This window comes from Bufo gargarizans, chromosome 6, assembly GCF_014858855.1.
Source record: "Bufo gargarizans isolate SCDJY-AF-19 chromosome 6, ASM1485885v1, whole genome shotgun sequence".
In the NCBI taxonomy this organism is placed as follows: Eukaryota; Metazoa; Chordata; class Amphibia; order Anura; family Bufonidae; genus Bufo; species Bufo gargarizans.
Genome location: NC_058085.1, coordinates 267443027 through 267470297, shown reverse-complemented (window position 1 = coordinate 267470297; position 27271 = coordinate 267443027). Strand labels below are relative to the sequence as shown.

The 27271-nt window shown below is 43.3% G+C and overlaps 1 protein-coding gene across 1 annotated transcript in view; it reads left to right on the top strand.

The window, feature by feature from the left end:
- The first annotated feature begins 1484 nt into the window (after nucleotides 1-1484).
- LKAAEAR1 (LKAAEAR motif containing 1) overlaps nucleotides 1485-27271 on the top strand; it is a 38488-nt gene continuing 12701 nt past the window's right edge. The window contains exons 1-3 of the mRNA XM_044299284.1: nucleotides 1485-1567; nucleotides 14971-15307; nucleotides 26151-26273. Coding sequence (XP_044155219.1) covers nucleotides 14999-15307; nucleotides 26151-26273 — 432 coding nt within the window. The 5' untranslated portion in view covers nucleotides 1485-1567; nucleotides 14971-14998. The remainder of the gene's footprint in view (nucleotides 1568-14970; nucleotides 15308-26150; nucleotides 26274-27271) is intronic.

Sequence of the window (27271 nt, the reverse complement as noted above, 5' to 3'; positions counted from 1 at the left end):
AAGGGAACCTGTCTACTGGGATTTTGTGTATAGCGCTGAGGATATAGGTTGTTAGATGGCCGCTAGCACATCCGCAATACCCAGTCCCTATAGTTCTGTGTGCTTTTATTGTGTAAAAAAAAATGATTTGATACATACGCAAATTAACCTGAGATGAGTCCTGTCCCTGACTCTTCTCACATACAGGACTCATCTCAGGTTAATTTGCATATGTATCAAATCAGGTTTTTTTACACACTAAACGCACAGAGCTATGGGGACTGGGTATTGCGGATGTGCTTGCGGCCATCTAGCAACCCATGTCCTCAGCTCTATACACACAATCCCGGTGACAGGTTCCCTTTAGCTATGGCATCTAAGGGGGTAAATGTCTGAGACTGGAGTTACCGTCGATCACATACATTAGGCCCGGATATCTGCTGTTTAAAACAGCAGAAACTCAGCAGCTATGGTACCCATAAGTGGGTGCCATATTTAAACAGACGACGACTTCTGTCGTAAATGTACAGCCGTGGTCATCTACGAGTTAATTGTGTAATAGAGATCTTTGGATATTTAAAAAATTCAAGTTTATCTGTGGCTCACCCAGAATGGTAGTATTGCGGAATCTCCTAGGTACCGTGAGGTGATCACTTTTACTTCCCCTTATGGGTAGTAACATCACCAGACTGTAGAGCAACCCAAACAAAAAGTATAATACCAGACCTCCCAAGTGTCCCTCTTTTGGAGGGGCAGTCTCTCTTTTTGTCCCTATGTCCCTCTTTGCTCCTGAAATGTCCCTCTTTTGATCTGAGGGATAGATTTGCATTATTACATTCACAATATTGACGCTGATAGTGTTTGTCTGGTTCCTATCCATATATTTGAGCCTGTCTTGTATAGTATTTCAGTATTTGATGTAGTTGGGATTTTAGAATTAGATTAGACTTCTATAGTCTATTTCATAAGAGAAAACATTTGAAGTGTATAGATATGCAGGAAAAATGGAGCTTTCATACAATGCACCATAAGTGTCCCTCTTAGACTGTCCAAAAAGTTGGGAGGTATGATAATACTGATGATGTGTAAAAGATAAACTCTAATCAATAATACAATATATAGGTGATTGAAAAAAAAAAAAAAAAGAGTTGACCGAAACCTAACTGGATATCCTCATGCGGAGTAAGGACCATATTACTAGTAGTGTGTCCATTGCTGTGCGGCACTCACTCATTGCCTGACGGTAAACTAGCGGAGAAATAGGTTCTACACCTGAGCGACTAGTCTCCTGCTCCTCACACCTCACTGCTCGACAGCCGCGCAACGTTATTGGCTGTACGGACCCACGTGACCAAAAAGGCGGGAAAAGAGCTGATAAGGAAACCATGCCCCGCCCCGCATCGCCTATTGGCCTCGGTAACAGATTGACAAAAAAAAAACGAAAGAGCTTGACAACCGCGCATCCCTATTGGCTGCCGCAACTCACGTGCTTGAAGAGGCGGAGAAAAACATCTCCTTGGTAGCGTTTGTCAACAAAACGTCAGAGCGGACTGACAGGAGGGAACGTGCGGCGTGAGGCTGAGAGACGGTAGAGTACCAGGGACGGGGGCACCGCCATGGCGGCCATGCAGAGGTCGTATTATGGCGGGAAGAGATAGGGGAGATACTGTTCTGACAGGGGGTGCCGGGAATAAATCATACAGCTCACCCATAGTAACATCAAGCTCCTTGGTAGTAAGGAAGGCATTAACCCTTGGACTGGAGGTGTCTCAGAATTAACATGAAAACGATATGGATCCAGCGTCTCAAAATAAAACAACTTTGACTTAAAGGGAACCTGTCACCTGGATTTTGTGTATAGAGCTGAGGACATGGATTGCTAGAGCGCCGCTAGCACATCCGCAATATCCAGTTCCCATAGCTCTGTGTGCTTTTATTGTGTCAAAAAAGGGATTTGATACATATGCAAATTAACCTGAGATGAGTCCTGTCCTTGACTCATCTCAGGGACAGGACTCATCTCTGGTTAATTTGCATATGTATCAAATCGTTTTTTTGACACAATAATAGCACACAGAGCTATGGGGACTGGATATTGCAGATGTGCTAGCGGCCATCTAGCAACCCATGTCCTCAGCTCTGTACACAAAATCCAGGTGACAGGTTCCCTTTAATATTTTTAAAATCACATGGCTTCTCTTAACTTACGCGTTTAGCGCCTGTTGAGTGCATAGTTTTATGAGTGAAACGTGTAAGCTAAGGGAAGCCATGTGATTTTAAAAATATCAAGTAAAGGTTACGTTTCATTTTGAGTCGATGGATCCATATCATTCTCATGTTTATGCCAGGATCAGGAAGTCAGGAAAGGTTGTGTGCAGGGATGAAGAATTGGGAAGGATTCCACAAAGATGATCCAGACCCGTGATCAGCGGTGCACATAGCCTTTCTACTGCTTGAAGCGAAAATTGACACGGGGCCCAACCCCGCTATAATATGGATGACCTATTGTCAGGATAGATCATCAATATCAGATTGGCGGGGGTCTGACACCCGGCACCCCCGCCATTCAGCTGTATGAGGAGACAGCGTGCACACAGTGCTGTCTCCCTTCTCTCTTCCTGTCCACTACTGCTGTCTATGACAAAGCCTATAGAGAGCAGCAGTGAACAGGAAGAGAGAAGGGAGATGGCACTGGGCGCAGTGCGCGTGCTGTCTCCTCATACCGCTGATCGGTGGGGGTGCCGGGTGTCAGACTCCCGCCAATCTGATATTGATGACCTATCCTGACAATAGGTCATCAACATTTGAAAGCTCGGACAACCCCTTTAAGACTACTTTCACACTTGCGTTCGGGGTTCCGCTTGTGAGTTCCGTTTGAAGGCTCTCACAAGCGGCCCCGAACGGATCTGTACAGCCCCAGATCCGTCCAGACTTACAATGTAAGTCAATGGGGACGGATCAGTTTGACATTGACACAATATGGTGCAATTTCAAACAGATCGGTCCCCCATTGACTTTCAATGTAAGCCCTGCCACTGTCTCTAGGTCTTGCCGCCTGATGCAGTGGCCTCATTGGTGGTGCACCACTGCCTATGATACAGGCTTGTGTCCGCTCCCATCCTTGGAGGAATGGGAGAGATTCTCTGCTGTGGGTTAAAAAAGGTTAAAAACAGGAGAGATCCCAGACTGAGCCGTCATGCACACGACCATAGGTTCGGTAAGCATCTGCGGATCAGATACGGACCTATTCATTTCAGTGCAGCCACAAAATATGTGGACATCACACCTTGTACTGTCCGCATCCGATGTCCGTTCTGCGAACATGTCCTATTCATGTCCATTTTGCAGACAAAGGACATTTCTACAGGAGTTAAAAAAGAAATGGCAGCATGCACAAAGCCGTATCCTTGTTTTTGCGGATCCGCGATTTGCATTGTGTGCATAGGGCCTTATAAATGGGAGAGACCCCCCATCACTGGACTTAGAAATAGGAGAGATCCTGTCCTGGGGACTAGAATTTAGAGAGAACTTTTCTCAGGACTCAGTAACAAGGGATCTCATGTGAAAGTCTAGAAATTCCCAATCCAGGACTTAGACATGAGGAACCTTGGGGGATCCTGACCAGTGATTTAGAAATTGAAGGGATGTCCTCCTCGAAATTAGAAAGGGACAGATTATGTTTTGTAATTTAGACATTGCAAATATCCTGTCCTGGGATTTTGTAAGGGTAGAGATCCCACACTGAGTTTGGGACCTGAGATGAGAAACCAGAGAGACATTGGTCCCAGTCCCATACTGAGAAAGACCGAGCTAAAGATCCTCATCTGACTTAGGAGACTCGCACAAGTAATCAGATGTTAGTACTAGTAGTAGTTGTGACTTAGGCCTCTTTTTACAGGTCCGTGTCTATGATGACATCCATGACATGATAGTCAGTAGTTCATCCATGAAGACGTCCATGTTTGATCCATGTGTCTGTTTTGTCATCTGTATTCCAGGAAGAGCATCGTCTACCAATGATCAGTGAAAACTAAGGATCAAACACGGATGGCATCTGTGTTATGTCCATGGTAGTAACAGACCCATGGACTATAATGTGCATGAGGGATCATTAATGACGGACATGATAGGGCAGGGATGGCCAACCTGCGTCTCTCCAGCTGTTATAAAACTGAAACTCCCACCATGCCCTGCTGTAGGCTGATCACTGTAGACAGGCTGGGCATGCTGGGAGTTGTAGCTGTGCCGTTGCTGGAGAGCCGCAGGCTGGCCATCCCTGTAATAGGGCATGCTTCCATGGTGTCACTACAGATGCCTGGTCCGTGGAAAACCACTGATGTGTGAATACACACATTAAAGTCAGTGGATACATGTGCCGTCTGTGATGAACATGCACAGGACACGTCCATGAATCACTGTCATGTGAATGAGGCCTAACGGGTTACAGTGCTGGGTGGGGTAGTACAGACAATTGAATTCAGAAAAAAAAAATTTTTTTTTTGCATGTTTTGGATCCATCATAGTTGTATATTCTGCAAAAAAAACTCTCATGATGCCTTCTCATGTAGCGAATAAAATCTGGCAATCAAAATGCAGCATAAAGACTTATCCCTATGTGGTTAAAAAATGTCAGTCCTAGAGCTGTGTTCTGCTGCGGAATACTATTCTGCAGTATAAAAAATGATGTGTTTCTGCTTTTCTGAAGCACAATGTCTTCACTAACTTCAGTGGGGGATGTAATCTGCACATAAATAAGCATCAGCATTCACAAAGAATTCTTCCTAATCCATGCTTAAAGGGCACCTGTCAGCAGATTTGTACCTATGAGACTGGCTGACCTGTTACATGTGCGCTTGGCAGCTGAAAGGGGACTTGCACCGTGAACGTCGCGTCTCACAGATTTTTATAATGAAGGGGGTGCCGCATGTCATGCAGTGAGCAAGAACACCACTGACTAAGGGTACTTTCACACTTGCGGCAGGATGGATCTGACAGGCTGTTCACCCTGTCGGATCCGTCCTTCCGCTATTTCGCCGGACCGCCGCTCCGTTCCCATTGACTATAATGGGGATGGGGCAGGGCTCTGACGCAGTACGGCAGTTCGCGGTGAGAGGCCACCAAACTAAAAAGTCGGACATGCAGGACTTTTAGTCCGGCGGCCTTTCGCCGTGCTGTGGGGACGGAGCGGCGGCACGGCGAAATAGCGGAAGGACGGATAAACAGCGGTAAACAGCCTGTCGGATCCGTCCTGCCGCAAGTGTGAAAGTAGCCTTAGGCCTCTTGCACACAAACGTTTTTTTTTTTCCGTTTACTTTCTGTTTTTTTCCGTTCCGTATACGGACCGTATACGGAACCATTCATTTCAATGGATCCGCAAAAAACAAACGGAAGGTACTCCTTATGCCTTTCATTTTTCCGTTCTGTTCAAAGATAAAACATGTCCTATTATTGTCCGCATAACACGGACAAGGATAGTACTGTTCTATCAGGGGCCAGCTGTTCCGTTCCGCAAAAAAACAGGATGCACACAGACGTCATCTGTATTGTTTGTGGATCCGTTTTTGCGGACTACAAAATACTGAAAAAGCCATACGGTCGTGTGCAAGAAGCCTAAGGTTGGAGACAGGAATCCCCTACAGGGAGCTTCTTTGGTATTCAAGTCATTGCAATGGCAAAGCAAATACATAGCCATTTCCTGCCAGTCCCAGCTCACCTATGCGACTAGATAAACTGGGTTTCAACCTGCAAGAACTGCTACAGCAGCCATATTGGTTGTCAAATAAAGGGCATCTGTCAGCAGATTTGTACCTATGACACTGACTGACCTGTTACATGTGCGCTTGGCAGCTGAAGGCATCTGTGTTGGTCCCATGTTCATATGTGCCCACATTGCTGAGAAAAGTGATGTTTTAATATATGCAAATGAGCCTCTAGGAGCAACGGGGGCATTACCACTGCAGAGAGAGCAGAGCCTCTAGGTATGATGGCAATTTGCTCCTAGAGGCTCATTTGCATATATTAACACATCATTTTTCTCAGCAATGAGGGCACATGTGAACATAGGACCAACACAGATGTCTTCAGCTGCCAAGCGCACATGTAAAGCCTCATTCACACGTCAGTGTTTCATGGACCTGTGCTGTTCGTGTTCTCCACGGACAGCACATGTCCCCATTCATTTAAATGTTTGTATTCAGACATCAGTGTTTTAGCACGGTCCGTGGGTCAGTGTTTTTAGCACGGATGCATGCTCTATTTTATCCGTGTTCACGGATCCATCACGTCCATTATAGTCTATAGATCCGTGAAAACCACGGATACAACACGGATGCCATCCGTGTTGTATCTGTGTTTCATGGATCATTAAGAAGAGATGCTTTGAAAATTATTTTTCAGCTCTTTCAGGCCTCTTTCACACTACCTTTTTTTTCTCAGTTTTGCGGGCCGTTTTTTGCGTTCCATATAGGGAACCATTCATATCAATGGTTCCGCAAAAAAAAAACGGAATGTACTCCGTATGCATTCCGTTTCCATTTTTACCTTCCGTTGAAAGATAGAACATGTCCTATTATTGCCCGCAAATCACGTTCCGTAGCTCCATTCAATCAATGGGTCTGCCCAAAAAACGGAACACATACGGAAATGCATCCGTATGTCTTCCGCATCCGTTCTGTTTTTGCGGAACCATCTATTGAAAATGTTACGCCCAGCCCAATTTTTTTTATGTAATTACTGTATATGCCATACGGAAAAATGTAATGGAAGAACAGAAACGGAAATACAACGGAAACAAAAAAACGGAACAACGGATCCATGAAAAAAGGACCGCAGAACACTGAACTAGCCATACGGTAGTGTGAAAGAGGCCTCCGTGTCAGTGAAACACGGATGCATCACTGATTTCAGCACGGACACGGACGTGTGAATGAGGCTTAACAGGTCAGCCAGTGTCATAGGGACAAATCTGCTGACAGATGCCATTTAGGAAACCGCAGCACTGTAGAGGCCATTTATACAGAATCCACTTGTTTTTCAGATGTTGCAATCTTAAAGGGGTTCTCTGGGAATTAAGAAAATGGAAATACTTAAATATTACTTTAGTATAAATATATTCCCAAATACCTTTCATTAGTTATAGCTCATTTTGTCTAGGGAGCAATCATTAGGAGAAATAAAATGGCCGCCGTCCTATCAGTACACACAAAGCCTGTCCTAATCAGACAACAGGACAAGTTACTTCACAACACTGAGCTAAATATCTTCCTCATCCTCCTCTCTGCTCTACTTGTCAGGAATTATGATCCTGAATACAGCTGATAAGATCTTCAGCTGAATCTCTGCAGGAATGGAGTTCATGAGAAGACATGAAGTACAGAGAGGACGGACAGGACAGACTGTGGTAATGGCGGATGCATACAAGTGCTGCTGCTCATTATGTACACCCCCACCTCCTCTCTGTACTTCATGTCTTTTCATGAACTCCATTTGTACAGAGATTCAGCTGAAGATCATATTAAACTGTATTTAGGATCATAATTCCTGACAAGGAAGATGGCACAGCTCTTTAACTTGTCCTCCTGTGTGATTAGGACAAGTTTTGTGTGAACTATTAGTATGGCGGCCATTTAATTTCTCCTAATGATTGCTCCCTGGACAAAACAAGCAATTGTAACTAATGAAAGGTATTTGGTAATATATATATAAATATATATACACTCACCTAAAGAATTATTAGGAACACCTGTTCTATTTCTCATTAATGCGATTATCTAGTCAACCAATCACATGGCAGTTGCTTCAATGCATGTAGGGTTGTGGTCCTGGTCAAGACAATCTCCTGAACTCCAAACTGAATGTCAGAATTGGAAAGAAAGGTGGGCTACAGCAGCAGAAGACCCCACCGGGTACCTTTCATCTCCACTACAAATAGGAAAAAGAGGCTACAATTTGCACGAGCTCACCAAAATCGGACTGTTTAAGACTGGAAAAATGTTGCCTGGTCTGATGAGTCTCGATTTCTGTTGAGACATTCAAATGGTAGAGTCCGAATTTGGTGTAAACAGAATGAGAACGTGTATCCATCATGCCTTGTTACCACTGTGCAGGCTGGTGGTGGTGGTGTAATGGTGTGGGGGATGTTTTCTGGGCACACTTTAGGCCCCTTAGTGCCAATTGGCCATCGTTTAAATGCCACGGGCTACCTGTGCATTGTTTCTGACCATGTCCATCCCTTCATGACCACCATGTACCCATCCTCTGATGGCTACTTCCAGCAGGATAATGCACCATGTCACAAAGCTCAAATCATTTCAAATTGGTTTCTTGAACATGACAATGAGTTCACTGTACTAAAATGGCCCCCACAGTCACCAGATCTCAACCCAATAGAGCATCTTTGGGATGTGGTGGAACTGGAGCTTCGTGCCCTGGATGTGCATCCCTCAAATCTCCATCAACTGCAAGATGCTCTCCTATCAATATGGGCCAACATTTCTAAAGAATGCTATCAGCACCTTGTTGAATCAATGCCACGTAGAATTAAGGCAGTTCTGAAGGCAAAAGAGGGTCCAACACAGTATTGGTATGGTGTTCCTAATAATTCTTTAGGTGAGTGTGTGTATGTGTGTATATATATATATATATATATATATATATATATATAAAAAATAAAGTAATATTTAAGTATTTTCATTTTCTTAATTCCCAGAGAACACCTTAACAATAGTCAAGCTCCAGCAATGCACAGAGTGCCCCTAGGGTGCTTCTTCAGGGGTAGGAGAGAGGTTACCACGAGCTGCAATAAACATTTGCTGGAAAATACCGAGACGACGATTCACCCTGATCTGTAGATCTAGTTTTGTTTTTCCAGTTTGATCTCTGCTGGAAATTCACTTTCCTGCCTCCCAGGCTTCGTTCAGACCCAGGCGCTTTGTTCTCTTAATGATTCGCTGTGTGTAGAGCGTAAAATCCATTCCTTCCAAGCTTCTCCCGTGCAGCATACAGAGTGGTTTCCAGCTCGGCGTCAGGAGACCGAGGCTTTATCACAGTTTATACTTGCAAAAGCAAAACCCTGAAAGAAAATTCTGTGAAATCTTTATAGTTCCAGTAAGACAGGCAATCCTTGCAGTATTTAGTAAACCAGGACGAGGTGTCTATGGAAAGACCTCCCCGTAGAGCTCTTGTTCTCAGTGCAGTTTATTTGTCACCCAGATCAATTTACGTATTTAAAAATTTCAATTCCATCAGAATCTCTGGGGTTTCGCTTGTATCCACCAGCTCAGACTTTCTAGGCCTGACCCCACACACGGAGAAATATGTGCTTGTACTTTCCCATCTGTGATACAGGGGAATAATAAGTGACCGTGGGGCCCCATAGAAAATTTGGAATGAGGCCCCATTCCACCAGGGCCACTTTCAACAAAACGTTAAAAAAGCTTATGATTGGTCTCCCTAAGGGTATATTCAGAAGACCGAGTACGTTTTGCGGACTGCAAACCACGGATCAGGGATAGTGTATGCAGTGATGTAATAATGGTGGAATAATGTGTACAGTGAAGTCACAGTATAAGGATAATGCACACAGTGATGTCACAATACAGGGATAGTGTATGCAGTGATCTAATAATGGTGGAATAATGTGTACAGTGAAGTCACAGTATAAGGATAATGCACACAGTGATGTCACAATACAGGGATAGTGTATGCAGTGATCTAATAATGGTGGAATAATATGTACAGTGAAGTCACAGTATAAGGATAATGCACACAGCGATGTCACAGTACAGGGATAGTGTATGCAGTGATGTAATAATGGTGGAATAATGTGTACAGTGAAGTCACAGTATAAGGATAATGCTCACAGTACAGGGATAGTGTATGCAGTGATGTAATAATGGTGGAATAATGTGTACAGTGAAGTCACAGTATAAGGCCTCATGCACACGGCTGTGCCGTTTTTTGCGGTCCGCAAAAAAACGGAAGCCGCCTGTATTGTCTTCCGCAATTTGCGGAACAGAACGGGCGCCTGCAATATAAATGCCTATTCTTGTCCAAGAATTGGACATGTTATATTTTTTTAGCTGGGCCGCGGAACGGAGCCACGAATGCGGACAGCACACGGAGTGCTGTCCGCATCTTTTGCGGCCCCATTGAAGTGAATGGGTCAGCCTCCGAGCCGCCTAAACGGCAGACCCAAACAACGGTCGTGTGCATGAGGCCTTAAGATAATGCGTACAGTGATGTCACAGTACAGGGATAGCGTATGCAGTGATGTCACAGTACAGGGATAGTGTATGCAGTGATCTAATAATGTGCACAGTGAAGTCACAGTATAAGGATAATGCACACAGTGATGTCACAGTACAGGGATAGCGTATGCAGTGATGTCACAGTACAGGGATAGTGTATGCAGTGATCTAATAACGTGCACAGTGAAGTCACAGTATAAGGATAATGCACACAGTGATGTCACAGTACAGGGATAGTGTATGCAGTAGTGGAATAATGTGTACAGTCAAGTCACAGTATAAGGCCTCATGCACACGGCCGTGCCGTTTTTTGCGGTCCGCAAAACGGTCGTGTGCATGAGGCCTTAGGATAATGCACACAGTGATGTCACAGTACAGGGATAATTACTCAGTCATGTTGTAACACTGAAATTATTCAGTGATGTCACATTCAAGAATAATGCACATGTGATGTCACAGTACAGAAATAATGTAGTGATGTCACAGCATAAGAGAAATGCAAAAAAGAATGCCTTAAGGCTCCATAGTAAAACTCAAAATGGGGTCGTATACATTTTCCATGGCAATTTATATACATTTTATCACTAACGGCACCTTATGTCTGTGTGGAAAGGGCCCCACAGCAGCTGCTATGCCATCTACCCTGGTAGTTCCGCCTATGCTGTTACTGTCACTTAGTGTCACAGGAGACTGACTTCTCTTTGTACAGACGTCTGGTCTAATGACATAAGATAGGAGTCCTAACTTCTACCTTCAATATCGTGGTAATCAGGAAAAATCAACTGTGGATTTTTGGGGCCCAAAATGCAAAAAAAACTGACCTCTTGAGTCAGTCCTGTATTAGGTCAGTCACGGATAGAAATGCATCGGCACGTATTACAGCACAACCATTTACACAGCCCCTGCACTTTACAGCTATTCCTCCTAACCTCCCCCATATAATTCCTCATATACATGCACACCTGGCAGGTGTTTTCAATGGGGAGAGAGCAATATGCTGCAGCTAGACCTCTCTGCTGCGGGAGCAAAGGATCGGCCATGTTGAAGTCCAACATGCCCTACCCTTCTGCTCCATGATGGCAGAAGACAGAAAACACACATTAGTACTGTTTCGACTGGCTTGCATCTGCAGTGGAAAAGCTACACTTTTACTATTGCAGAGTTGTGCTCAGAAGTAGCAGTGTAATACAGGAGCAGCAAAGTGAAAGAGATTAAAAAAAAAAAAAGTCATCCACATACTTGTAAAAAAAATTCCCGGAATGGAACCAGCACATGACTTGATCTGCAGTGCAGATTTAAAATTTGTGACCTGCCGGTTAAAGGGCTTGTCTCTGAGACATTGGTGGCTAGTGGTGAACAAAGTATTGAAAACGTTGATTCGGCTGCTTCACCGAATTTCACAAAGAAATTCGCTTTGTGACAAATTATCGCTGAACATGGTATCTGATGTAAAAATGGAGGCCGGAAAAAAAAACACTCACCTCATCTGTTTGAGCGCAAAATGGCTGCAGCGGCCATCTTGATTGAAGATCCAGCGCGAAATCTTGCACGGTGCATGATGACGTCATATGTCACAGAGCACAAGATTTCATGCGGGATCTTCAATCAAGATGGTGGTGTTCTCTTCGCGCTCAAACGGATGAGGTGAGTATGTTTGTTTGTTTGGTTTTTTTACACCATTTCTTGGAAAATTGATTAGTTACAATGAAGCACAAGGAAATTTGGGTATGGCTCCTGCTGCACTCCAGAGCAGGCACCATCCTTCCCAACATCAGGAAGGGGTTAAAAGGCTATTCCCATGTGGGACATTGGTGACATATAGCTAGGATATGCCATCAGTGTCAGAAAGGAGCAGTTCCCACATCTAGGACCTGCTCCTATGTCCAGAACAGGCCCCTGAAGTGAACAGAGAGGAGCTGTGCATGCCTGGCCACCCTCTGTTGACTGCTATTGGAGTTCTGTCAATAGCCAAGGGCTTGCGTCAGCAGTCCCATAGTGGTGAATATAGAGGTGGCCTCTCCATTCACCACTATGGGACTTCCGAAAATAATTGAGCGCATTTAGCTACTTTCCCGTAACAATGAAGAGAGAGCATGACGGCATGCATGGTGTGCTTTTTACACTTTGGGGATCCTGTTATGGAGATAAGAGCGAGTCCCAGAAGTTGGGACCCACAACTGACATTGATGGCATATCCTAGAGATATACCATTAATGTCCCACAGGGGAATAGCCCTTTAACCCATTTTATGGGGTTATGCACATGACTGTACAAGGATATGTGCATATGGCAGATTTTTCCACCAGATTTTTCTGTATAGTTTTGCATTTTGTATTCCGAGGGTCCACGCAATGGGGTTAATCCATGTGCAGAAACCCCGTCAAGAAGGGGATGTCTCAAACGTAATCCGTAGTTATATATGCCTCGACGAAAACTCCCATTGACAATAGTGGGAGGACGTTTTTGGCATAGATATCTCCGCTCAAAATGTGCTGTGTGAATGAGCCCTTATGGTTTTGCGCAATTTCTGAGCTGTAATACAGTATCCACATCTGTGGAGCCCTCCTCAGGCCACCAAATTTATTCAAAGGTATACAGATTTTTTCTGTGTTGGAATCATATGGAATCTTAAAGGAAATAAACTCTACCATGATCCATCAGATGTTGTTTTACTGACAAGCAGGGTGGATTTGATGATCATGATTTAAATCACTAGTCAGTAAGGCTTGATTTAAATCCTAGTTTTCTACATAAAGACTAATTCTTGCTGGTGTAACTTATAATATGCAAGTAGATGAAGATTTTTAGAATAACAACTTTTCATATTAGGTTGATTCAGCATTCATAGGTTTGTAGAAGTTAGGATTAAAGTCTTTTTTTCTCAACTCTTTTCATGTTATAACATTTTTGCTGTGAAGAAGAGGCATGTGATCTCTGCTGAGTCAAATTCAGTTTTGAGAACTGCAAAAGTAAACCAAGCATCTGTGATAATATCTTATAGGCAGAGAAACTGCCCAATAATCTTACAAAAACCTTTGTAAGAGCATGACATTGTGAATGGATTCATGGAATTTATTTACCAAAACAATTAGACATATAGAAACATAGAATGTGTCGGCAGATAAGAACCATTTGTCCCATCTAGTCTGCCCAATATACTGAATACTATGACTAGCCCTTGGCCCCATCTTATATGAAGGATGGCCTTATGCCTATCCCATGCATGCTTAAACTCCTTCACTGTATTTGCAGCTACCACTTCTGCAGGGAGGCTATTCCATGCATCCACTACTCTCTCAGTAAAGTAATACTTCCTGATATTACTTTTAAACCTTTGCCCCTCTAATTTAAAACTATGTCCTCTTGTAGCAGTTTTTCTTCTTTTAAAGAGGACCTTTCACTAGTTTACAAACTAAAAACGAACTATATCTGTGGGCGATTGGCCAGCGCTGCAGGAAGGGACACACCTAATACAAAAAAATCCGTCCAGTACAACAGACGGAGCTGCAGACACTGGAGCCTATACCGGGCGAACGGAGCGCGCCCAGACATAATAGTAAGTGCAGGGGACCCCTGGGCGCAGCTCTGCCCACAGATATAGTTAGTTTTTAGTTTGTAAACTAGTGAAAGGTCCTCTTTAAATATTCTCTCCTCTTTTACCTTGTTGATTCCCTTTATGTATTTAAAAGTTTCTATCATATCCCCTCTGCCTCGTCTTTCTTCCAAGCTTTACATGTTAAGGTCCTTTAATCTTTCCTGGTAAGTTTTATCCTGCAATCCATGTACTAGTTTAGTAGCTCTTCTCTGAACTCTCTCCAAAGTATCAATATCCTTCTGGAGATATGGTCTCCAGTACTGAGCACAATACTCCAAATGAGGTCTCACTAGTGCTTTGTAGAGCGTCATGAGCACCTCCCTCTTTCTACTGGTAATGCCTCTCCCTATACACCCAAGCATTCTGCTAGCATTTCCTGCTGCTCTATGACATTGTCTGCCTACCTTTAAGTCTTCTGAAATAATGATCCCTAAATCCTTTTCCTCAGATACAGAGGTTAGGACTGCATCACTGATTTTATATTCTGCTCTTGGGTTTTTACACCCCAGGTGCATTGTCTTGCACTTATCAACATTAAATTTTAGTTGCCCGATTTTTGACCAATCCTCTAGTTTTCCTAAGTCCCTTTCCATTTGGTGTATCCCTCCAGGAACATCAACCCTGTTACAAATCTTTGTGTCATCAGCAAAAAGACACACCTTACCATCGAGGCCTTCTGCAATTTCACTGATAAAGATATTAAACAATATGGGTCCCCAGAACAGATCCCTGAGGTACCCCACTGGTAACAAGACCTTGGTCTGAATATACTCCATTGACTACAACCCTCTGTTGTCTGTCCCTAAGCCACTGCCTAATGCATTCAATAATATGGGAGTCCACGTACAGCCTTATTCTATGTAATTAAAACACAAATCTTTTTTTCATAATGGAATAACCTTTGGATGGTAATACATTTTCCTCAAAAAGCATTTTATATTTAAAAAAAAAAATTGATTTAAAAAAAATCTGATTTTTTTTTATTTTATTTTTTAAATCATTGATTTTTATCCACCCTGCTGACAAGCAATGCATCTCAGGGAGAATATCTTTGTATTATGCTGCTGCACTATATGAAATCAGAGTATATTAAAGCTCAGATGTTTTTTATATCCTGAGTTCTTGACCTCATATTGTGTTCATTTTCAGGCTAATGATATTGAAGACATAATAGGTCATGGCTTCAGGAAACATCAAGCCAGGGCTTCAAGGCAAGAAGGTTATAGGTCGTGGAGATGTGAAGAAGATGGTTCCCATGCAGCGGGCAAGACACATGGCTTATGAACAGCCCAGCAAAGTGATGGCCGCCTCCTTGCTCATGACTCAAAACCGACTGAGGGAGCATGCTCTGAAGTCCATCCCAAAACCCCAACAGCGGGTCCTAGACCCAGAACAAGAGAAACAGGAGAAGGTGGTGGGTCAGCTAAAAGCCGCAGAAGCTCAAAACCGTATACGCTTGATGAGACTTCGCTTTCAGAGCATGAGGGTAAAATTTACTTACATGATTAGCCCATGTCCAAAGAATTCATATGTTCCATCCATAAATATAGGCTTACTTTGAGAACTCAAAAATCAAAATAGGCTGTCCTCGAGGCGCTGATTGATGCCATGACACTGCCCACTCTGGACATCCTGGAACTTGATTTCCAAACTATTCCGCTTTCTTATCCTAGTAGTAACTATGGGTGGTGTGATTCCTAATAAGCTTTAGGGATCTGTGTGTGAATAGGGCTGGTGATGACAGATTTCACTAGGTTCAGCAGTCTTAAAAGCCTTCTTGTCTCATCTTGGACAATGGGAGCATATCGCTAGGATATGCCCCAATTGTTATATATATATATATATATATATATATATATCTCAAGAACGGAGCTCCGCAAGTGAAGGGGTGTGCACTGCGCATGCGCAGCCGCCCTCCATTCATTTTCTATGGCGCCAGCGAAAATAGCCAAGCACTGGGTCTGCTTTTTCCGTCGGCCTCATAGAAATGAATGGGAGCGGGGGCCGTGCATGTGCGGTATGCTCCCATTCACTTCTATGGGGAGCCTGCTTGGTAGTGGCCAGACCAGAGTCCTCCAGCCACCACCTCGCGGGGCTCCGTTCTCTATATAGCTGCGGGTCCCAGCAGTGGGACCCGCACCTATAAGACAATGGGGGCATATCCTATTGATATTCCTCCATGGTCTATGATGAGACACCCCCTTTTAAAAGTCCAAACGCAATTTATTTTGTATCCAGCACAAAACAAGGCATCCAAGTAATAAAAGTACATGTGAATGCACAGCACCAAAATAACACTATATATATATATATATATATATATATATAAGTCCTAGCTCGCCTGGGCGCAAACTAAACAGTGTTTTCCTCACCTGGGTACAAAACTCATGCAGATCAGACTTTTTTCCAGAAGACAGGTCTACCAGCTTCAAAGCTCTGAGGCCTCTAATTATTCTCCAGTAACGATCCATCCCATTGACTACACCTGGGAAAACCTCAGGTTAGGAAAAATAGCTGTACTGGAGCAGGGTGGAATTGGTAGGTCCCTCTACCAATCCTATCTACCATTCCCAAAAAAATCTATCCCATAAACAAAGTCTGAAACTATACTTTGCTCAAACCTTACAGCCTTCTGGATTCCTTTTATCTCACCCATCTGGGTGAAATATAAACCCTTCCAGTACTTTACCAAAGACATTGTTACAATGCTAACTAATCTTGTATGGGACATGGACATTTGGGCTGTGGACCCCCTCCTCTGCATGGGCTCCATATTTGTGATTCTGGACTTTCAGTACCCCAGTTTGTAGACATGTCTATGTCCCAGCGATTAGACATTGCCTGTACAGATGCCGGCAGAAAGAACGGTTCAAGTGAGGGCTGACTCTCCACTTACATAAACAAACGGCAAAAAGCCGACGCAGGGAACGTAGGAGCTTTTCATCTTTTCCCACAGCTTGTATTAAATACAGCACTTTTGCTCTCCCAAAAGGTCTCAGTGCTTTTAGTTAAATGCACAGCAATTATATTTCAGCAGGACAGATCTATAAATGTTGTTTTTAAGCGTAGTCAGTGGAAGAGAAGTTCTCGCCTCCGAGCGAAGTTCTGATTGCATCGGATTATGTTTTATTATTAATGAAATCTGTACATCCACGGTACAGGGTCAGGCAAATTAATGCACAGCGAGTTTAGATGGTAAAGTCCTGTAACCAAGGGAAGCTATGCAATCAGGCAATAGGATGGCTACTGAGGACCTTTCCTGTTTGCCAACAAGGCTTGTTAATGCACCCTACAGTTATTCTTTCTTTCCTTCTAGCCTGGGGTCCAGGGCAATGTTATTCCTCCCTTTTTTTTTTTTTTTTGCTTTACTGAAATGGCAGCATAATACTCTGGATTTGCAGGGATTAAACACTGCCTAAACCCATTTTTTTTCCCGAAGATTATTATGTTATGCTGTAATACTGAGCAGCAACAAGTGGATTCTGATCTTTTTTGGTACCCCTCAGCTTCCTGTTTGGAGCCAAGCCAGTGCAATTCATATGGGCATAAACATTGTGGTTAAATTAGTATTTTTTAACTAATATATTAAGCAAGCAAGGAGTGGCAAGTTACTTTGGGGATGTAGATAGACAGGTCTCTATACAAAGAGGTTCTGCAGCAGCAGTAGAGTTTGGTCTCTGATATTCCACTCCCTCATTTCCATCCCTATTACCGTAGTTTCTTTAAAGCGAATGTGTCATCAAAAGGACCAATTGTTTAAACCAAATCTTTATGTTAAACTTATTAGAATTTTTGTTTTCTATTTTCTATGTCCTTATCTATATTTAAAAATAATCCTAAAATCATGCAATTTTCACACTTTGTCACAATTTTCCGGCAGGCTTTACCAGCATAGAAAGCTGGGAATCATAGTAACACAGTTTGTAAGGCTGAAAAAAGACATCCATCCATCCATTTCAGCCTGTTATCCAGAGGAAGGCAAAAAAAAACTTGTGAGGTAGAAGCCAATTTTCCTAATTTTAGGAGAAATTAAATACCTTCTCGACTCCAATAAGGCAATCAGAATAACTCCCTGGATCAACGACCGCTCCAGAAATCTAATAACTACAACTTGGAATATTATTACTAGGGATGAGTGAATCGACTTCATATGAAACATCCGAAGTCGATTTGCATAAAACTTTGTTCAAATACTGTACGGAGCAGGAGCTCCTGCTCCGTACAATATTGGAGCGAAGTTTTATGTCAATCGACTTCGGATGTTTCATCAGAAGTCGATTCGCTCATCCCTAATTATTACACTTCAGAAATACATCCAGTCCCCTCTTGAACTCTTTTAGTGAATTTACCATCACCACCTTCTCAGGCAGAGAGTTCCATAGTCTCACTGCTCTTACCGTAAATAATTCTCTTCTATGTTTTTTGTGTACAAACCTTCTTTCCTCCAGACGCAGAGGATGTCCCTTCGTCACATTTACCGACCTGGGGATAAATAGATGATGGGAGTGGCCCCTGATATATTTATACAAGGTTATTTGATCTCCCCTCAGTCCTCTTTTTTTCTATACTGAATAACCCTAATTTTGATAATCTTTCTGGGTACTGTAGTCCACCCATTCCAGTTATTACTTTGGTTGCCCTCCTCCGAAGCCTCTCCAGCTCTGCTATGTCTGTCTTGTTCACCGGTGCCCAGAATTGTACACAGTACTCCATGTGTGGTCTGACTAGTGATTTGTAGAGTGGCAGGACTATGTTCTCATCATATGTATCCATACCCCTTTTGATGCAACCCATTATCTTATTGGCTTTGGCAGCAGCTGCCTGACACTGGTTTCTACAGTTTTTGCTGTTCACTAAAATTCCTAAGTCCTTTTCCATGTTAGTGTTACCCAGTGTTTTACCATTTAGTATGTACTGGTGACTTGCATTATTCCTTCCCATGTGCATAACCTTACATTTGTCAGTGTTAAACCTCATCTGCTACTTCTCTGCCCAAGCCTCCAATCTATCCAGATCATTTGCAGCAGTAAACTGTCCTCTTCCGTGTTCATTACTTTACACAGTTTTACGTTATCTGCAAAAACTGATATTTTACTGTGCAAGCCTTCTACAAGATCATTAATAAATATATTAAAGAGAATAGGGCCCAATACTGACCCCTGTGGTACCCCACTAGTGACAATGACCCAATCTGAGTGTGTACTGTTAATAACCAGCCTTACCGGCCTTTAGTGGACCCTTTTTGAATATTGGCTCCACATTTGCAATTTCGCCAATCCTGTGGAACACTCCTTGTTGATATAGAGTCCTAAAATATCAGAAATAAGGGTCTGGCTATGACATTTATTAATTCTCTTAGGATACGGGGGTGTATGCCATCTGGTCCTGGCGATTTATCTGTTTTAATTTTTTAAAGACGCCGCTGTACTTCTTCCTGGGTCAGACAGGGGACTTTTAATGGGGAATTTACTTTTACATTCTGCATTTCATCTGACAGTTTATTTTCCTCAGTGAATACAGTGTATAAAAAATTATTTTGTAGCTTTGCTTTCTCCTCATCGCTGTCTGGAACTCCCCTGTCATCACTCTGTAAAGGAACGACACCTTCAGATTTATACTTTTTACTATTTATATAATTGAAGAACATTTTCACTATCTTTGCCAATGAATCTCTTTGTCTCCAGTTTGGCTGTGTAACAGGGAGCAGGCGACGCGCTCTCTATGCAGCACTGCCGGCATCCCACTCGTGAGGAGGAGCGAGGACACGGCTGGCGTCCTCGTCTCCATGGTGACAAGGGGGCGGGGAAGATCCGGGCGCGCATGCTTTCTCAGAGTGGCCGGCATCCTCCATCTCCTAGACAACGAGCAGGTGGGGAACTGAGCGCCGGTACTAGTGAGTCGGCGCTCAGGTGTACAGAGATGCTGGACATGGGTCATGTTACGCTCGCCACGTTACATGACCCATCAATAGGACATATTTAAACAGGTAGCCTGCTACCCACATGTTGCCTGTGATTGGTCTTATCACCTCACTAGCGAATCCTGCATGTGTGACTTCGGTTTGTTTGACCTTGGCTCATATTTGACTGCGACCTTGTGTTACCCCTTGTACTGACGCGATATCTTGGCTCCTGACTTCGGCTTGTTTTGACTTCGATCTTGTATTACCCCTTTTGTGCCTGTGTTATCTCCTGGCTCTTGATCTTAGCTCCATTGATTCTATTGCTATTTTGGGGCTGGCCTGGGAAGCTCTCGCTTCCGTGTTGTCTGTCTTTGTGTATAGTTTCCTCCCTGTGTTGTGTCTCCCCTTCCTTAGGCCCCTGCACGTAAGTAAGCTAGGGACTGCCGCCCAGTTGTGCCCTGTCGGTTAAGACGGACCGTGCAAGTAGGTAGGGATAGAGGTGTGTGTGGAGTTAGGGCCGCACCTACCTGTTTGTGACAGGCTGCTTTTATTTGGCTTTTACATTTTCTATATTTTCCTTATAGTTTTTCAAGGCTTCCTCGCTACCCTCCTCTTTTAGTGATTCAAATGCTTTTTTTGTCTTTTATTGCTTTCTTTACAATTCTATTTAGCCACATTGTTTTTTCCTTGTTTCTTACCCTTTTATCCCCATACGGTATTTTTAGGATGCTTTTAAAAATATCCGATTTTGTGGCTGCATTTTTATTTTTGAGGACCTTGGTTAGACCAATGGCCTCTTAGCTGGTCAGATTTAGCTTTTTTGTATTATTGTGCTTCCCTGAAGAAACACGTAGTGGAATTTGCCTGGCTGATTCTCTGCATATTTGCCGGGTTGCTGCCGGATCTTCTGGCTGTGAACGCAAGTGTAAAACTAGCCTTGGGCCTAGATGCCAGTGTGGAAACCTCTTGATTTTACATATTTTTTAAATATACAGTACAGACCAAAAGTTTGGACCCACCTTCTCATTCAAAGAGTTTTCTTTATTTTCATGACTATGAAAATTGTAGATTCACACTGAAGGCATCAAAATATGAATTAACACATGTGGAATTATATACATAACAAAAAAGTGTGAAACAACTGAAAATATGTCATATTCTAGGTTCTTCAAAGTAGCCACCTTTTGCTTTGATTACTGCTTTGCACACTCTTGGCATTCTCTTGATGAGCTTCAAAAGGTAGTCACCTGAAATGGTCTTCCAACAGTCTTGAAGGAGTTCCCAGAGATGCTTAGCACTTGTTGGCCATTTTGCCTTCACTCTGCGGTCCAGTTCACCCCAAACATCTCGATTGGGTTCAGGTCCGGTGACTGTGGAGGCCAGGTCATCTGGCGCAGCACCCTATCACTCTCCTTCATGGTCAAATAGCCTTTACACAGCCTGGAGGTGTGTTTGGGGTCATTGTCCTGTTGAAAAATAAATGATGGTCCAACTAAACGCAAACCGGATGGAATAGCATGCCGCTGCAAGATGCCGTGGTAGCCATGCTGGTTCAGTATGCCTTCAATTTTGAATAAATCCCCAACAGTGTCACCAGCAAAGCACCCCCACACCATCACACCTCCTCCTCCATGATTCACGGTGGGAACCAGGCATGTAGAGTCCATCCGTTCACCTTTTCTGCGTCGCACAAAGACACGGTGGTTGGAACCAAAGAGCTCACATTTTGACTCATCAGACCAAAGCACAGATTTCCACTGGTCTAATGTCCATTCCTTGTCTTCTTTAGCCCAAACAAGTCTCTTCTGCTTGTTGCCTGTCCTTAGCAGTGGTTTCCTAGCAGATATTCTACCATGAAGACCTGATTCACACAGTCTCCTCTTAACAGTTGTTCTAGAGATGTGTCTGCTGCTAGAACTCTGTGTGGCATTGACCTGGTCTCTAATCTGAGCTGCTGTTAACCTGCGATTTCTGAGGCTGGTGACTCGGATGAACTTATCCTCCGCAGCAGAGGTGACTCTTGGTCTTACTTTCCTGGGGCAATCCGCATGTGAGCCAGTTTCTTTGTAGCGCTTAATGGTTTTTGTGACTGCACTTGGGAACACTTTTTCAAAGCTTTCCCAATTTTTCGGACTGACTGACCTTCATTTCTTAAAGTAATGATAGACACTCGTTTTTCTTTACTTAGCTGCTTTTTTCTTGCCATAATACACATTCTAACAGTCTATTCAGTAGGACTATCAGCTGTGTATCCACCTGACTTCTCCACAACGCAACTGATGGTCCCAACCCCATTTATAAGGCAAGAAATCCCACTTATTAAACCTGACAGGGCACACCTGTGAAGTGAAAACCATTTCAGGTGACTACCTCTTGAAGCTCATCAAGAGAATGCCAAGAGTGTGCAAAGCAGTAATCAAAGCAAAAGGTGGCTACTTTGAAGAACCTAGAATATGACATATTTTCAGTTGTTTCATACTTTTTTGTTATGTATATAATTCCAAATGTGTTAATTCATAGTTTTGATGCCTTCAGTGTGAATCTACAATTTTCATAGTCATGAAAATAAAGAAAACTCTTTGAATGAGAAGGTGTGTCCAAACTTTTGGTCGGTACTGTAGATAGTGACATGGAAAATTTAAACAAAAGTCAAGTAAAATATCTTTTTGTCAAAAAAATGTGATTTGAACTATAAGTCATTTGCTGATGACACATTCCCTTTAAGAAAGCAGGGAGAGCATGTTGGAAATTGACTTTCTTCATTAGAAACGTTGTGCCGTCCGGTCATGAAGTTTTCTGCCAGCTAATGGTTAACGCCAGCAGCATCGTATATCAGGGGTGACATTGTTTGAACCGTGTCTCCTAAAACATCTGGAATGTCGTCTGCATTTCCTCCAGAAGATACCCAATGCAGTTATTTTTAGATTTCTAAAATAGTTCTGCCCCCCTGCTTTTATCCTCATTCATCCCATGTCACATGAGCCAGAAATACCTTTCACTGAGACGGGGTCAAGAATGTGTCAAGGGCCATGAGTAGCCCAGAGCCAGATCTGGAAGACTGCCCGCAGAGCCATATTGGGGAGTAGTTCCTAACATTGATAAAGAGGTATAATAGGCTCCAGCTCACAAAGCTGGATCAATAGAGGGGGGGGGGGGGGGGTTGGGTTAGTAACTAAATACAAATTTAAAGAAACCCCCAATCCATATGTGTATAAAATTTTCCTTATTGTCTGACTGAGCTAAATGAAAACAGTCCTAACGATAAAGATGCCTCAAACTGTAAAATATTCAGTAAATCTCATGTAGGAAGCCTGTGTGGGTCTTTAAAGGGGTTTTCTGACATTTAAATACTAGATTGTATCTGATCGTTGGGGGTCCGACACCTGGAACCCCTGCCGATTAGCTATTTGAGAAGGCACCAGAGGCCGCGGCCTTCTGCACTCACCAAGCACAGCGCCGTACATTGTATAGCGGATGTGCTTGGTATCGCAGCTCAGCCCCAGTCATTTCAATGAGACAGAGCTGCGCCTAGGCCACATGACCAATGAACATGTTGCCTCATCATTAATGTAAAAAATAAAAATGAGACATCATATAGTACATCTCAATCTCTTTCTAAGAAAGCTAGATCCAGTCCCCATCCACTGTTCCAATTGATTATTTTCAGGCTAGCAGCTCAGGAGGCGTGCTCTTTCTCAGGGATGTGCCCTTTCTCAGTGGGCGTGTCCCGTCTGCTGCAGTTCCCTCCCTGTAACTGTCACAGCTTCTAACAGAAGACACGGCTGGTAGCAGTTGAAAGATGGAACTCAGCATGTGAAAGGAAAAGAAAAAACAGCAGGTGGCGCTATACAGATACATTTTATTAAATAGCTCCGTGACTATACTGCATTTTTACTTACATGCCTATACAAAAGGATTTAGATCCAGGAGCTGCCTTGAAAAATGCTGAGTATTTTTCCTGAGGCAACCCTTTTAAATCATATCATTTTATACTTCCGGTTATGGACATGAAAATACCAATTACTTTGTGGTTTTTTTTGTTCGTTCCCACTAGTGTATTATTTTCATCAGGCCTATGGCAGGGTCTGATAGGCATGGTTAGATAGGATATCTGAGGGCTGTTGTTAGGCCCCCAGTTGCTATCGCAACCTTTGGCACCCTGCTGTTGCGGGGGAAGAGGATCCCCCTTCCACTGTCTGGTCACTTAGATGCCATCTTGGAAGTTGCAGCAAGAGCAACCCTGCTCCTCCCTCGGCTACCCTGCTCCTGCCTCTGATTTCATGGGTGCACTTACAGCGCCCGTGAGATCATCATATCAAAAATGTCCATCGCGCCCGACCATACCATTCATTTATGTCATTGGGTGGGAAGGGTTTTGTCCGGGATGGTTAAAAGTTGACCAAAGCCAGGATTGAGCTATGCTCACCCTTTTAATTGACTTCTTCAGTGCTCCACCATGCTTTCTTCTCTTGCCATGCACATACACCCGATGTCATGTATGCTATATGGGCACGTCATTACAGCAAAGCCTGACAGGGAGGAACAGAACAGGAGCCTGGAGAAGTAATGGGAAAGGAGGTCTGTCTCTGACTACTTCCGACCACGCTCAGAGCTAAGCTAAAAACCCGTCATGGAGTAAGATCTGAGAAAGATAAGTAGCAGGTATGTCTCCCATGTAGGTAATGACTTTCATTTTTGAGCTCTTCACTAGAGGGTTTCTTTAGGGTCCATTCACACGTCCTCAAGTGTTTTGCGGTCCACATAACATCTGTTGTGGGTAAACTGTTTGAAGATTTTCTAAGTAATGCTACCTCAATGAAAATAAGCAAATAACGCCATATCAGCATTGCTTCATGAGGGATCAGTCATGTGAAACTAATTTAATCAGTTTCTATAAGGAGGTAAGTTCTAGACTTGACAGTGGCGAATCAATGGATGTCGTATAGCTGGACTTCTCCAAAGCATTTGACACTGTACCACATAAAAGGTTAGTATATAAAATAAGAATGCTCGGACTGGGAGAAAACGTCTGTATGTGGGTAAGTAACTGGCTCAGTAATAGAAAACAGAGGGTGGTTATTAGCGGTACACACTGTCACTAGTGGGGTACCTCAGGGGTCAGTATTGGGCCCTATTCTCTTCAAGACATTTATTAATTATCTTGTAGAAGGCTTGCATAGTAAAATATACATTTTTGCAGATGACACTAAACTGTTTAAAGTAATTAACACGGAAGAGGACAGTATACTACTACAGAGGGATCTGGATAGATTGGAGGCTTTAAACAGAGAAGTGGCAGATGAGGTTTAACACTGACAAATGTAAGGTTATGCACATGGGAAGGAATAATGCAAGTCCCCCGTACATACTAAATGGTAAACACTGGGTAACACTGACATGGAAAAGGACCTAGGAATTTTAGTGAACAGCCAACTAAGCTTTAGAAACCAGTGTCAGGCAGCTGCTGCCAAGGCCAATAAGATAAGGGGTTGCATCAAAAGGGGCATAGATGCCGTGATGAGAACATAGTCCTACCACTTTACTATTCATTAGTCAGACCACACATGGAGTACTGTGTACAGTTCTGGGCTCCTGTGAACAAGGCAGACATAGCAGAGCTGGAGAGGATCCAGAGGAGGGCAACTAAAGTAATAGCTGGAATGGTGAACTACCGCACCCTTAAAGATTATCAAAATTAGGGTTATTCACTTTAGAAAAAAGACGACTGAGGGGAGATCTAATTACTATGTGTAAATATATCAGGGGTCAGTACAGAGATCTATCCCATCATCTATTTATCCCCAGGACTGTGACTGTGACGAGGGGACATCCTCTGCGTCTGGAGGATAGAAGGTTTGTACACAAACATAGAAAACGATTCTTTACGGTAAGAGCAGTGAGACTATGGAACTCTCTGCCCGAGGAGGTGGTGATGGTGAGTACAATAAAGGAATTCAAGAGGGGCCTGGATGTATTTCTGGAGCGTAATAATATTACAGGCTATAGCTACTAGAGAGGGGTCGTTGATCCAGGGAGTTATTCTGATTGGAGTCAGGAAGGAATTTTTTCCCCTATAGTGAGGAAAATTGGCTTCTACCTCACAAGGGATTTTTGCCTTCCTCTGGAACAACTTGCAGGATAAGAGGCTGAACTTGATGGACAGATGTCTGTTTTCAACCTTATAAATTATGTTACATGGTCGGCAATTGCAGACAAGAATAGGACATGTTTTAACTTTTTTGTGGGACTGCGGAACAGAACTACGGAGGCGGACAGCACACTGTGCTGTCCGCATCTTTTGCGGCCCCATTGAAATGAATGGGTCCACATACATTCCGCAAAGTTGCGGAGCGGATGCAGACCCATTTATATGGACGTGTGAGTGGACCCTTAAACCTTAGTAGCAATGTAACACTTTTTTTTACAGGCCCAGGACTTAAAATACCTGATCTCCTGCCAACCGACTGCCCGTGAAGCCATCAGACTGGAAGTGTTCCTGCCACATAGAACCCATGAAGACAAGTTCTGTGACTCTTTACGACGGCAACAGGTAAGCCTTGTGTTGTTAAAAAGAACATGGCAGGTTGGTTTTGGACAGCATTGCCACCATGCCTTATTACATGGGCTGACATATTCTAAACATGCCCCTGTATGCCAAGTCTGATGCCGAATAGCAAAAATCATTTTTAAAATATAATGTGCAGTATGCAGATATGATGATATCTGGAAGAGCTACACAGTCTGGGCTTCAGCCCCACCGCTCCTGGCTTAAAGGGTTATCTCACTGGCATTTATCACATAGAGAAAGTTAATACAAGGCAATTACTAATGTATTGTAATTGTCTATATTGCCTCCTTTGCTAGCTGGATCCATTTTTCCATCACCTTATACAATGCTCATATCTAGGGATTATGACCACCCTGAAGTCTAGCAGCGGTGGTCGTGCTTGCACTCCATAGGAGAAAGCTCCAGCCTCTTTGGTGGCTGGAACCGTGGGAGCGCACGTAGGCAGCAGCTTCTGTCCTGGCCGCTTTGTATCTGTGCTGCAGCAGTGACCATAACCCCAGGACACGAGCAGTGTATAATACGATGGAAAAATGAATCCAGCCAGCAAAGGAGGCAATAAGGAAAATCACAATACATTAGTAAGTGTCTTGTATGCTAGGAAGAGGTGAGAGCTCTGTATATTAGGAGGAGGTGAGAGCTCTGTATATTAGGAGGAGGTGAGTGTTCTGTATATTAGAAGGAGGTGAGAGATCTGTATATTAGGATGAGGTGACATCTCTGTATATTAGGAGGAGATGAGAGTTCTGTATATTAGTAGGAGATGAGAGTTCTGTATATTAGTAGGAGGTGAGTGTTCTGTATATTAGGAGGAGGTGAGAGCTCTGTATATTAGGAGGAGGTGAGAGCTCTGTATATTAGGAGGAGGTGAGTGTTCTGTATATTAGAAGGAGGTGAGAGATCTGTATATTAGGAGGAGGTGACATCTCTGTATATTAGGAGGAGATGAGAGTTCTGTATATTAGTAGGAGATGAGAGTTCTG